This window comes from Quercus robur, chromosome 6, assembly GCF_932294415.1.
Source record: "Quercus robur chromosome 6, dhQueRobu3.1, whole genome shotgun sequence".
NCBI lineage: Eukaryota > Viridiplantae > Streptophyta > Magnoliopsida > Fagales > Fagaceae > Quercus > Quercus robur.
Window position 1 is genome coordinate 52536723 of NC_065539.1, and position 14294 is coordinate 52551016.

At 34.9% G+C, this 14294-nt stretch overlaps 3 protein-coding genes and 1 non-coding gene across 4 annotated transcripts; 1 reads left to right on the forward strand and 3 right to left on the reverse strand.

The window, feature by feature from the left end:
• LOC126689427 (glyoxylase I 4) lies at window positions 1–2905 on the reverse strand. Its single transcript, XM_050384618.1, has 4 exons — window positions 2667–2905; window positions 2334–2564; window positions 762–837; window positions 1–334 (listed from the first exon to the last, which is right to left on the reverse strand). The coding sequence occupies exons 1-4, from the start codon at window positions 2754–2756 to the stop codon at window positions 294–296; spliced, it is 438 nt and encodes a 145-aa protein (XP_050240575.1). The 5' UTR covers window positions 2757–2905; the 3' UTR covers window positions 1–293.
• Window positions 2906–3777: 872 nt separating this feature from the next.
• Window positions 3778–6701, reverse strand: LOC126689428 (pentatricopeptide repeat-containing protein At4g14850). The gene is made up of 2 exons (XM_050384619.1): window positions 4934–6701; window positions 3778–4594 (listed from the first exon to the last, which is right to left on the reverse strand). The coding sequence occupies exons 1-2, from the start codon at window positions 6520–6522 to the stop codon at window positions 4129–4131; spliced, it is 2055 nt and encodes a 684-aa protein (XP_050240576.1). The 5' UTR covers window positions 6523–6701; the 3' UTR covers window positions 3778–4128.
• Window positions 6702–7422: 721 nt separating this feature from the next.
• LOC126690360 (uncharacterized) lies at window positions 7423–8606 on the forward strand. Its single transcript, XM_050385466.1, has 3 exons — window positions 7423–7833; window positions 7930–8021; window positions 8553–8606. The coding sequence occupies exons 1-3, from the start codon at window positions 7566–7568 to the stop codon at window positions 8604–8606; spliced, it is 414 nt and encodes a 137-aa protein (XP_050241423.1). The 5' UTR covers window positions 7423–7565.
• A 2832-nt stretch (window positions 8607–11438) lies between these two features.
• On the reverse strand, window positions 11439–11509 carry TRNAG-GCC (transfer RNA glycine (anticodon GCC)). The gene has a single exon. It is a non-coding gene; the product is annotated as a tRNA-Gly (tRNA).
• Between the last annotated feature and the right edge of the window lie 2785 nt (window positions 11510–14294).

Below are 14294 nucleotides of genomic sequence, written 5' to 3' on the forward strand. Positions count from 1 at the left end.
TATGTAAAAGAGCATGAGAGGAAGAATCTCATATGTTCCATTACTACTTCATCATGTTTGCCATTCATCCTTTTGGTGCCATGCTACAGCTTTTCAATGACACATCAGGCACTTGAAAGATACCAATTGATGTTTTCAATGAAACAGCACTGAAAGGTATATGCACACAATTCCAATATTATTGTTACATAACACCATTTTAGCAAGGATTAAATAATGACAGAGTAAACCCGGCTCTTCACTGTAGCTTATTGTCAGAAAAGAAATTCCAGTTTGATCAGAAGCCATCATATTTACTGCTGCGGAACCGGACATGCAACCTCCAATCCATTACCTGAACATTACAGTACAATTTTCAAATGTACATTCGTTTTCTTGGTCTTAATAAAGTATATCCTTAATTCCTAAGTGCAACAACTTTCAGTTGCTATGTTGTACGATGAGGATTCACAGCAATCAAGACACATGAAAACTGCCATCTTGAAATACTAAAATATTTGGAAAATACTAAAGATACTAATTTTACTACAAAATATTTACAAACTAACATGGCAACTTATGTAATTGGTGCCATGTTAACAACATAATATTAATTACTTAATTGTGTCTTTTTTTTTTTGCTGTGTGTTTAAAATTGATACTTTAGTTTGTAAAGCTTATATGGTAAAACTTGTAATACCCTAACATTAGTGTGTGTCTGGGGGGAATTTTATTTTTCCCCCAAACCCCTTAGGCAATACATTGTCAACATAAAAGCTTACCATCGGGATCAAAGAAGAAGGCTTGCTTAACTTTCCCATCAGGAAGGGACCTTTGAAAAGTTTCAATTCCCTTTTCCTGCAGCACCAACTAAACTTTAGCCAGCAATTAATATTTAAAAAAAATTACTATAAAATAAAATAAAAAATAAAAAAAACACACACACCACTGTTCTGCGATGATTAATGCTGGAGCAAGCAGAGTATCTCAAAAATTTTGCTAAAATTTTCAGCATTTCCAGTCACTTCTCATTTTCTGCCATATGCAGACTCAAATGAAGAACACACCATCAGACACCATTTCAATTCACACTCCCCTATTCAATTCTTTTGGCTTAACGGTACAAGAGTTTTCTAAGAGTGAAACAAGGTAACCAATATATGGAACATACAGTTCTTAAGGTCCCAAATAAACTCATTCAAAGAATAGATTTATTCTCCAACACTAACCATAAGGCCAATAAGCTCCAGCTCAGATGGTACTTTCTACCCACAATAATATGGTGGGAATGAGGTTATAGGTTCAAGACACACTGCCTCACCATAAACAAAAACACACACACTATCACATAGCTCGCAGCAGATTATGCATGTGATTAGTGCCCCAAAACACATTTCTGCTGTTTACTTCCCAATGAACAAAGCCAATTTCCAAAGTATAAATTTCTATTGACCAGTGACCACCTAACTTTCCAAGCACACCATTGGCTTGATTTCACAATCTTACCCTTTAGTTAGAGGCAGTAACTGTGCTCATCAGTCTTAAATATTAAGTATTAATAATCGATACAAAAACTATTTTCAAGCCCTACATCTCTAAGCTTATTTTTCTTAAAATTTTAAACCCACCCCATTCAACATCCTCATCGGCTCATCAAGGTAAAACTCTCACTAAAATTCTAAAATTACCAACTATTTGATCACATAAAATGGTAAAAATAAAGGTATAATCTGAGTCCACCAAAAACTGACACCTATAACAACAATCACTTGCAGATTCAATAGTTGTATACCAAAAAAGGATCACTTTTAAGGGACCAAAGCAATCAACTTTATCAATCAAACCCCAAATCAAAACAAAAAAAAAAAAGCTCAACTTTATAATGAAACTATTTAAAAAGTCCATGATTCGATTTGAAGCTCATGAAACCATTAGGTTCAATTTGCAACTGTCTTAAACATCATGGTTTAATTTAAAAATTCTAATCGAAGCACGATTAGAATCCAAATTAGCGTATAACTGTAGTGTAATTTTGTGCCTAAGGTCCATTTTAATTGTCTTAATTTTGGTACTACCAAATCATAGTGGTTAGCATAAAAATCAAGATGACCACCCTACTTAGATTAGATCATTGTCACTACTGTTGAATGTTCAATGCGTAACCAAGGATGACAACACTACTGTTGAATGTTCCATGCGTAAACAAGGATGACAACCTAGTTTGTTTAATATAGAACAACCTAGTTTATTTAATATAGAACAACCTAATTTGCCCCAAAAAGAATTACTAACAGCAATATCCTAAATAAGTGAAGGGTAAAAAAAGAAAAGAAAAAAAGAAAGGAATATTTTACCTTAAGAGATTGCAGAAAAGACTCAAAATTGGAGACAGTGAAGCAGATATGGTGACCTCTAGGGAGATGGCTGGGGTCAGCAACTGGAGACGTGGCACTCCAGGGACCTTCTGGAAGATTGCTACTGGGGTTCCTCTCGATGAGGTGGAGTTGGAAAGCTGAGGACAAGTTCAACCATATTACCTTAAACTCCAAAAAGTTGGGGCTCTCTATCTCTTCAAACCCAAAAATCTGCACAAAAACACAATCAAACTTTAGAAACAAAAAAATAAAAAAGAAAAGAGATTTTGTAATAGAAACAAAGGTTTTTTGGGATGAGATTTCTTGGGAGACCTCTTTGTAGAAGTTGGCAAGGCGTCTGATATCTGAGGATTCTCTGGAGATGTGGTTGAGGGACACTCCTGTGGCCACTGATGCTGCCATTTTTTTTTTTTTTTTTTTGGGGTGTGTGTGTGTGTGTTCAATAGTATTTGTTTCAGTACTATGGTGGGGTTGTGGAAAATGGTTCGGTACTTTGGCGGGGTTGTGGAAAATGGAGATGGGAGTTGAGGGGCTTTGAGCCAAAGGCTAGTAATGCATTGTTGGGGTCCATGGGGATGTGTGATATGTAGAGAAAATATTGTTGTACTTGTCAGCAATCAGTTGGGTCAAAGAGTTGTGGAGTGTGGCTAACCAAGCGGTCCAACCGTCCAAATGATAATCATGGTTTATTAGTTAATAGGAACAATACAAGAACTGAATTAGTACCAATGTTGGATTATTGACATGGAATAAATCCTTATATTATTGTTATGGTATATGCTATTTATGCAAAACGGGCTAAGTTTAGGTCTAGTGCATCAGTGACACATGTTCGAATTGTGTCAGATTCGTGCAAAACAAATCTTACCTTCTCAGCATTTGACACCTAGTGGGGTTGAAAGTACTATAAATATTGTTATCGTATATGCTATTTATGCAAAACGGGCTAAATTTAGGTCTAGTGCATCAGTGACACGTATTCGAATCGTGTTAGGTTCGTGTAAAATAAATCTTATCTTCTCAGCATTTGACACCTAGTGGGGTTGAAAGCACTATAAATATCCTCGATGTTTAGGTAAACTTGTCATGAATTCAATTTATAGCTTATTGGTGTGCTGTATTAACATCTTTAGTTGTGTTTGATGTCTAGGATTCAAACACACCTCACTCTTTTTTCATTTACCTATAAATTTTTTTTAAAAAAATTGTTATAGCTGAATCCTGATCACTCTATTCAACCGGAAAAAATTACCCCATTTTTTTGGCCTGATTCACCAACAAATTGTCAACAAGAGACCTTCCCCATGAGTAACTAACCCAAAACAATCCAAGTCAGATCGAGTTGTGGTAGGTTAATGATTTTGAGTAACAAAACAACTGCATAGTAAGTAAATGGTGAAATAACCAAGCTACTTAACACTAATTTGGTACGACTTATGAATGGAAATGTGTAATAACTAATATGGACATTTATGATTTGGTACAGACTATGTCCTCAAGAGAAGAGTAGCGGGGAACACACATTCAAGGTACAGCCTACTTGTGATTTATACATCCATGTAAAATTTTGAAATACAAGTGTGACCAATCAACACTATAGAACAAAGTGACTCAAAAGGTGGCAAGTAAAAATTAAATCCTCTAAACTTGGGAATCATATCCTACCCGCCAATAATTTAAAAACTACCATGTCTTGTATAGAAAGAATCTCAATAATTTTTGTCAGAAAGCTCTGTCCCATACGAAATTGTTGAAATTTGAAAATATTAAGCTATCACCAATAATCTCCACAAGAGCACTGGCCATCTCTAAATTGATGAAACCGATTGTTATCTCTCACTATAATTTCTCTACCAACAATGCCAGAGATGAACTTGATGGCACTGTGGCAGTCTCCACAAATCCTAAGATTTTTTGTGATTCTTATAGGTACTCCAGGAGGGATAGCTATGAGGCCATATGCAAGGGCAATCTTCTCACTATGGTACCAAACTTCTGATATTTTCTCTTCTTCTTGTAAATCATAGAGAGCAAAATTAGTATCAGGTACATAGCCAGCTTCATTCATATCCCTCCTTAGTTTAGCTAGCATTGCCTGAATCTCTGAGTTCCTTTCATGGGAAGTATCCTTTGCTTGAAAGACATGGACTGCATTCTTTACAGAGATCCAACTGCAGCCTGCATCCTTTTTTATACCAACATCCTTCATCTCCTTTCTCACAAGAGTGGCTTCTTCCCACCTGCATTAATTATTTATTAAATATAATCAGTATACCAAATTGGGGTTAAGACTGCCTACCAATTATTTCTCTCAAACTCTGCAAAAGAAAGCATATATGTGCACAAAAGCGAAAGCATTACAATGTCTCTAGTTCCTAGATAAACCATATCAGTATGAAAGATGACATCTTTAAACCAATTCTTTTATTATCTAGATATAAACTGCCTAAGGAGTTCATGGATGTCAATGGGAGTGAATTTGATTAATCAAATTTTGAGGAAGTAATAAATTTGTGGAACCTCTTGACTGCTTAGTATGAAAAGACATGATTGGCTTTGTTTTCATACAGTGTTATTACCTGCCAGTGGCTGCAAAAAGATTAGAAAGCACCACATGATTGCCCGAGTCTTTTGGATCAAGTTCAAATAAGTTATCAGCAGCAATCTTCCCCAATTCAGGTTTCCCATACACTCTGCAAGCCCCTAAAAGAGCCCCCCAAACTGATGTTGTTGGCCGAATTGGCATTTCCTTTATAAAGTCATAGGCACGCTCTACCATCCCAGCTCGCCCCAATAAGTCCACTACACATGCATAATGCTCTACCCCTGGTTCAATCCCATATCTTGTCCTCATTGAGTCAAAAATTTCCATGCCCAATTTCACTGCTCCTGCCCTACTACAGGCCGATAATACACAAACCAAAGTTACATAATTTGGTACCACCTCATTGCCACCAGACATCATCTCCTCTAACAATGCCAAAGCCATGTCTGCATGCCCTTGATGTGCATACCCTCCTATCATTGCATTCCAAGTGATTAAGTTCCTCTCAGGCATTTCATGATAGGCTCGCTCTGTATCATTGATATTTCCACATTTCCCATACATGTCAACAATTGCACTCCCAACAAAGATATTCCCCTCCACACATGCCTTTACAGCCAGTGCATGAACTGACCTGCCCAATTCAAGACCCGAAAGACCAGCAGAAGCACTCACAACACTTGAAAGCATAAAATCCGTTGGCTCAACGCCTTCTTCTCTAGCTTGCAAGAAGACCATACACGCCTTCTCATCCTCATCATTTTGCACATGTGCAGCCAATAAAGAGCACCAAGAAACATCATTTCGCCGACCCATTCCCTCAAAAACCATCACAGATGATCCAATCTCCCAACACTTGCCATAAAAATCAATCAGCCCATTCGAAACAGACACATCTGCCTCAAACCCAATCCGAATAACAAACCCATGCAATTGTCGCCCAAGCTCCAGATACGAAGCATCAGAACACGCATTGAGAAATGCACAAAACGTTATCGAATCAGGCTTCCCACTCACACGTAGAAACTCAATAAACGCCTCCACCCCATTTCTCGGTTGCCCATCAAGCACTGCATTAGAAATATACGCATTCCACGTCACTAAATTCCTCTCAGGCATTTCATCAAACACCTTCCGAGCCTCTTCTCTCAGCCCCGTTTTACAGTACATATCGAAAGCACTAGACCCCACAAAGACATCAGCTATCTGACCATCCTTAACCGCAATGGCATGAACCTGTTTCCCCACAAAGGGCATTCGAAGATAGGCCGAGGCTTTGAACAAACAAGGGAAAGTGAAGTCATTGGGATGAATATTTTCACGGAGCATGTTTACAAAGTGGACGAGAGAAGAAACAAAATGACCATTTTGGACCGACCCAGCAATGAGGGCGGTCCAGGTGACGACAGAGCGAGACGGGGTGAGAGAGAGCACGAGTTGAGCCGAGTTGGGAAGGTCGAGTTTGGAGTACATGTTGATGAGGTGGTTGGAGAGGAAGGAAGGGAAAGGGGTTAGGAGGGTTTTGATGATTTGGGCATGGGTGGCACGGCCGAGGAGAGAGGAGCGAGTCGAGATCGACGATTCGATTAAGGCGGCGAGCGAGGTGGGAGCGAGGAAAGGCATGGTATTGGTTGATAATTAAAGTAGTCATGGTTGTTGTTGAAGAACCATGAAGAGGTTTTGCAGTGTTACATAAAAGGAGAGAAGAGGTTCTGTTCTGTTTGGTGAATTTTTTAGGAATTGGAAGTGTCTGAGAGAAAAGTGAAGAGAATGTTCCACTTTTTAAATTTGTTTCTCGCGCGCCTCTATTTTATGCAAAGGCTAAAGGGCCAACGGCTTTATTGATTTTTTTTTTTTTTTTAATGGTTTTAAAAACCACGATTAGGTGAGGCTTGGGGGTTTGATTTTCCATTGAACTAACCAATTCGATCCGGATTTTAAAACCATGAGAAGAAGAAGCAGCTTTATTTTTGCTAAATATTTCATTTTTACAAAAAAACATTATTAAAAAGCTTTTATTCGAAATTATTTTGTCATGCAGTCCCTTTTGAAATTTAAGTTTACTCAAGTGAAAATCGAATTTAGCAAACTTTAATTCCAGGCAAATAACCATGGTCTGATTGAAAATACTATGATCTACATGAAAAGAAGTAAAAATTGAGTTTAGTAAACTCATGTAATGGGCTACAGAACTGAAAAAACTTTGGAAAGAAACGTTTTAGTAATATGTTTTTGTAAAAACTAAATATTTGGCAAAAAAAAAAAAAAATGCAAGAAGAAAGAAGAAAGAATCCATATAAAATTTCACTGTCTTTATTTCAAATTTAGGCTAATCTCTTGAGACCATTTTAATCATATGTGACAACTTTGTATGTTTAATATCGGAGTTAAATGTATCCCAAAAAAAACAAAGTGCAAAAATAGAACCGCCTAAGTCAACAGCTTTCTTTCAAAATCTTCCCCGAAACTCTCTCCTCTGATCCGTACTTGTCTCTCCCCATGCTGACATCTTCCAAAACCCAACTCCCCCTTCCCATCTATCTTTCTCTCTCTCCCTCACTCTCTCTGTCCTCTCTGTAGAGAGACGAGAAGAGAAGAGAAGGCTTAAACAGGAGGCTTTGATCATCAGGGTCCTTCAAATTAAAGTAAAAGTTAATTCTTGCTTGATGGAGTCGATTAGCATGGTACCTTCTACTACTAGTGCTCGGCACAGTAAGTCCCTTTTGGGAGTCTCTCCTCCTCATCCTCATCATTATCATCATCAGCAGCAGCAGCAACAGCAGCAGCGTCATCTCCTAGAGGCAATCTCGTTGCTTCTCTCTCGATGGAATGGTCTCCAAATGGCCATCCAGAACCAGTGGGGTGGCCATGACTCTCTCCAGAAATCCCACCAGCTCGAAACCGATATCTTCTCCTGGTTCTCTCAACCCAAAGGTCATATATTATTATTACATTTGCTCACATCATGATTCATCCATGTTCTCTCGGCCCTTTTCTTGAAATCCTATATATGTCTCTTTTGATTTACAGCACTGCTTTGTGTGGAGGATTTAGAGAACTTGCTCCATGAATGCATGCTATTCTCCTTCAACACGGAGATTGAAGATGGTAGTATTGAGGAGGTAACGTATTATATACACCCTTTGAATTTTGAACCCCAGTTGAAGAACATGTTTGATATGTTTGGATTAATTTAGGACTGGAGTCAAAATATCTAATTATATAGCTATAGCAGTCAAAACTTTTTAAGCTTTAAATTTTGTGCTTGGCATTAACATTAATTACTAAACCGCAAATAAATTATAATTTTTTGCAAACACTAATTGTCTATAAGGATTTAGGAATGCATATTTGCTTAACAGAATAATTTTATATATCTGAGTAAACCCCGTATGTAGCTGCTTTGTCAGGCTACAGTTTTTTTGAGCTTTTCTTTTAGGTATAACTATAATTTTTATCTAGTTTATTTTTAAGAAAGGTAGATTTCATCTGAAATTGGGTGTGACTTCTAAATGCAAAATTTCATCTGAAACTGGTCAATGAAATGAATTCCTTTGGCTAACGATTGTTTATTAACAACTTGAATTTAAGCTTTAAAGGCCCTAAATCTTCTGGATATTGTATGATACATTGAATTATTGCTAATTAAGCAGGTGGCAGAACAGTTGATGGTTATGCATGAAGAATACATGCATATAATTCAATAGACAATATAATATCTAAAGGGGTCTCAGCTGTGAGTCAGAAGTTTTTCCTCAAAGTAGACAGGTAACCATGGTTATAGCGATCAGCCTAAATAAATCTTTGCTTCATGTCTGTCAATGCATCTTATCATGCCATACGGAGCAGTGCTTCATTCTTCATATTTAAGCCTTCATATTTTCCCCCCCTAAGAGTGACCTTTATTAATAATAAATGTTAGGAAAAATAAGAAAGTTTTGATGCCATGTTAGTTGTAGACTTCTTGTTATAATTTCGTATAGAAAGAGATAGCAATTGATGCATGGAATGTATTATGTACCATAAAAAGATCCCTGAAATTATTTTATTGATACTCCACAGGAATGTTTTCTGAACAGCTAAGTATAAGCAAGATTTGTTATCTTAATTTTTCCTCTACATGTGCGTATATGTGCCATCAGTGTTGCACAGACAAAGACACAAGTTCACATGTGAGATAGACTGAAAATTCATGCCCTCAAAACATTAAAAATTCAATAATGAATAGAGTGATACTTTATGAATCAATATTAGTTAAATTTGAACATGATATTTGATTTCAGAAAGTGTTAAAATTAAATTTCTTTATTTCAGTGATATCCATGTGCATCCGAATAAAATTGATATGAATTGAATAACTTGCAAATAAGGAATTGAGTTGAAATATATTCTATACTTATCCATACATCAGGCACTCAGAAGAAATTTTGATGGAAGAAGAGGGGTGAGGTATTGAAAGTAGAAATTTGGTGCATAAGTTTTGGTTGAGCGCAACATATAGAAGCCTCGATAATCAGTGAAGCAGCACAACTGCACAAGCAAAGATGGATGGTAGCTAATTGCCTATTGCCGAAACAAGAACAATTGGAATTACTTCAAAATGCCAAGGACCCAATTTTTATTTTTTTATTTTATATATATATATATATACTGAAATGCACTAAATTGTGTTCAATCCCTTGTATTTTGACATTCCAACATTGGTAAATGAACTATTTAGTAGGAATTTTATCCACATGCTGCTGACAATATTGAAGTGCACATATGTGTAATGTTCTATGCTAAGTGCTTCTTTCGCTTTTATGTATTACAGGATCTGGATGATATAGAGAATTAAGCAAATAAAATTTCTGAAATCCAGCAGCTAAAACAAGTTATGTCAAAATAATGACATTCACGTAACCTATATATGGTTGCATCTTATTTCCCAGTGAAGTCATCGTTATTGTGTGAGTCATATACACGGTGCAGTATCTCTATTTTGTGATCAGTTATTGGAATCTTTTAATGTATCTTCCCATATCATACCAAAGGGAGAAACAATTATGATAATATAGAGCTGATAGGGTTTATTTAATGGATATAAACTAAATACAAAAAGCTGCTTTTGGATAATTATTAGTGATTTTCAAAGAGGAATTAATGCATCATGTATCTTGTTTGGTTTCAAGATAATAAGAATAGTCTCAACAGGGAATGAAAAGCGTGTTCCAGCATTTGTAGGAGATGTCTGAGTGAATAGTCCTCCATTTCAAATATTAAGTTTCAGGTCATTGTCCAAAAGCAGTCAGCTGGAAGATCAAGCTCTTATAGTGTAGAGACTTTCGATTTGTAAATTTTTGTGTTAGTTCATTCATAATTTCTGTAATGACCACATCCCATGCCAACGCAAATTGTGCACTCTTGTCACCCTACATCTTTTAATGTAGGTGTTAGAAAGCAAAATGGTAAGAACTAACAAAATTGTTAAACCCTCATTAATCTAATGAATGAAATGGGGACAACGTGTTAGTAAGGAAATGGAAAGAGGATGAGGTTAATTGCTTGTATCAACTTTCTTTTCATCATTCTCAAGCAATGGAACAGCCAAGTTTGAATGTGACTAAAGAAAATATCTGATTGAGTCTTAAGCCCTCAGGCCATAATCTTATTTTTATTTGTTCACAACACATGAACAAGTCATGAAACTAATTTTTCATATTTCACATTCTTTGATATCTTCCTACATGTCCTTAATCTTTTAAAAACAAGGCTGCGACTGTGACTTTAATTCCATCCTACACTTTGCGATACCATTTTACTTCTATCGTCCACTTCATTCAGCTGAGTTTGATGCGTCAAAGATTCAGTTGTTGTAAACTCTCGATGAGAAAGGAATTATCATGGGAACTCCTCAATAAAGTGACCCTTTTTAGAAAAATTGTCTATTTGGAAACAACTTATTTAATTTTTTATTAAAAATGTGTTAAAGTATACTTGTACTTTAAAAAAATGAAGTTTTAAAAAGCTGTGTATATAAAGTAAAAAGCAAAAAACTAGCTTATAATCTAATCAATCACAGAGTTTGACAGTCTCACTTGTGGCATGAGTATGTACCTTTAGCCATAAGCCTTGACCATCCAGTACACTGCAAAACACACGCACTGCTAATTGTCTAATCTCAACATATAGGTGATTGAGGTGGTGCACAATCACTCTTTAATCTTTTCCAACTAATTTGGTTAACAATTGAAATATTTAATATTCTACCAAAATATAAAGAATTTAGTATTTGTGTTCATTTGAATTAATTTGGTATTATTGTATGTAGATTCTGAATCAAATGCAAAACTGAGAAGTTTATTTTTCATTTTTTGACAAGAAAACTAAGAAGTGAGATGACAAGGAATCTCAAATCAGCTATAATTAGGGTCGAAGAAAGTTGATGAAGAAATAAAACGGGGAACTCATGTTGCATAATGGCCTTAAAGACACAGAGATTGTGTGCTTCAAGTCCTATTTTAGCAGTTTAACAAAACTTAATTGAAAAAACAATAAGTTGCACCAGCCGGGAATCGAACCCGGGTCTGTACCGTGGCAGGGTACTATTCTACCACTAGACCACTGGTGCTTGTTGGTAATTCTGTCTAGTTTTTTGGTTAACTCTGACACAAGTTTGTGACTACTATATCGGTAGATTATTGTTTATATCTTCCAAGATATCTTCACAGAGAACCAAACTGTGGGCTTTCAATTTTAAGCTTATATACAATCAGAACTCCTAGACAAAATTCATGTTAAAAGTTCACTCCACTCATCAATAATTAACCTTGCAGATCCTTGAGGCAAAAAAGGCCAAGGTTTTCACAATAAACGCCTAGCCATATTGTAAAGGCATTTTAAACCTCACAGAAAATGTAATATTATATTATTAAAATAGTTAAATTGTAAAAATATATATACTTATTTTTATAAACAAAATTTAGATACAGTACCCTAAATGCTGTTTCTTAGGATTGGTTTATAGCTATTTAACTAAAAAATATACTTCCATCTCATAAGAAAAAATTCACATGGCAAAATCTTAAAAAGTGAACCTAAAGAACAGCATCTAAGTACTGTACATAAATCTTGCCTTATTTTTATATTAGAGTGCAAATACAATGTTTTTTTTTTTTTTTTTGAACTAATGCAATGTTATTTAGAACTGATGCATTTCATGTGATTCAAATAAATGCTTTTTTTCCCCAGTAGTAATCATCTCAATTTCAATGAAATGTTCTACATGATTTGTGGTTATGAGTAATGAAAGGAGATTGTTTCAACTATGATCGTATCATGTATTGTGGGTGAAAAAAAGAAAAGAGTACATATCTTTAGGATCTTGTACATGGTTATTCCACATTTTATATACGAGAAAGTTATTGACAATAATCATTTTGAAAGTTTGCAAGTAATAGAGGATACTAAAAAATAATGTAACTTGATAATTGATTTGTTAATAGACACATTTAATTAAAATTTAATAATTAAGCAATGTAATATTAACCAAATTACATCCATCCTCAAGTAATTAACTTGAATACGACTTATGCACGTGCATGTATGCTTATATGCATAACGTAAAACACTTATTGTGAGTTATGCCATAAGTATAAATGCTTGTAGGGTATGGAGGACAAGAGTTAGGGCTCAAGTCTCTAGGAGGAAGTTTCACACACATATACACTTAAATTAGGTTTAGAGTAAAAATTCTATCTTGTATAAAAAAAAATAGAGTGTGAGAATTAAATAAGAATACGTTGCACTTAAAATAGTAAGATTTTTAAAAATTGTACATAAATTAAATAAAATAAATAAGTTGAAAAATAAGCGTATCTTCTTTTCTTTTCTTTTTTGAAACAAAAATATGCAGAGGGCGGCTTGTGTCCAGTGAAAATTATCACTGGACACATTGAATTAAAGACATGTAACTACTCTTGAACACTTATCTGAATCCAAACATATCCGGTGTTAACTTCCACTGGATGTGCATATCTAAATAGATAGAATGATTTGTGGCAATAGATTGACTTGTGGCAGAAATGATGACACCAAAAAAGGAAAAAAATATAAAATAATACATTAAACCTAAAAGTTGAATACCAAAAGACACGGTTATAGCAAATGGTTTTTATTTTTTTGGCAAGTGGTTACACTTTCTTTGAGCCAAACGCGGTTATACAAAATGTTTTTATTTTTTTGGCAAGTGGTTACACTTTCTTTGAGCCAAACGCGGTTATACAAAATGTTTTTATTTTTTTGGCAAGTGGTTACACTTTCTCAAGTGGCTGTACTTCTTTCTCAAAAAAAAAAAAAAAAGTGGCTGTACTTCAGTAACGAATTCAGTTAATTACATATTTACCTTTAGGTCTAAATAAAATTTTAATTTAAAACCATTGAAGTTTTTAATTGCTTTAAGTGAAACTCTATTGGTAAATTTTAAAAAATTCTTCTTAAATTAAAATTATATTACCAAGAATTCAAAGAAATTTCAAAGAGGCCTCATTTTTTTTTTTAATATTTTGGTAATTTAATATATTTGTTAATAATAAAAGATGAGTCGTACACGTCATATTTGCATGAAATAGATCAATATAAGTACTATAAGTTATACAACATATAATTTATAATTGGAATAAAATATTTAGTGTTCACTCTTCTATACTTTTAAAAACAATTCTATTACCTAGTTGAAAATAAGTTAAGAATATAACAAATTAAATACATAAAAGTAAATTGAGATTTTTTGAATTATCTATCAAATTATACTGTCATCCAAATAAAATAAAAAAAGAATAAAAAACTATAAAATAGTAAAAGTAAAAGAAAATACCAAATTTCATAAGACTAGAACATATATTTTACAATTAAATTATAACGACTTGTCGTTGCAACTTAAGAGCATTAGTAGTGGGGGGTGTAATCACCCCCCAGTTGCTATTATACACACTAAACCCATAAAAATGAGCTCCATTTGGGTATGAAAACCTAAAAAAATTTTACAACCTGCTACATTAAGTATGGATATATACAACCTACTATAGCCAAGGATGGATAAATAAAATAATATTTTTTTTCTTTCCTCTCTCTTCTCTTTCTTCTCAATCTCTGACTCTCTCTCTTCTTCTTTTCTTTTTCAATCACTCTCACTCTCTGTCTTCGATCCCTATCGTTTCTTCTCCAACTCTTCTCTCTTCTTTGTTCTTTTTTCATCTCTCTCTCTTGATTTGGAGATATTATTTTCTTGGTTGTGGGTTGTGGGTCGGGTGGGGTTGTAGTGGAGACATGGGTTGCGGGTTGTGGATCAGATGGGGCTGTGGTGGAGACGAGATCTGTGGGTTTCTGGTGGTCGTGGGCGATGCGATGGTGGTGGT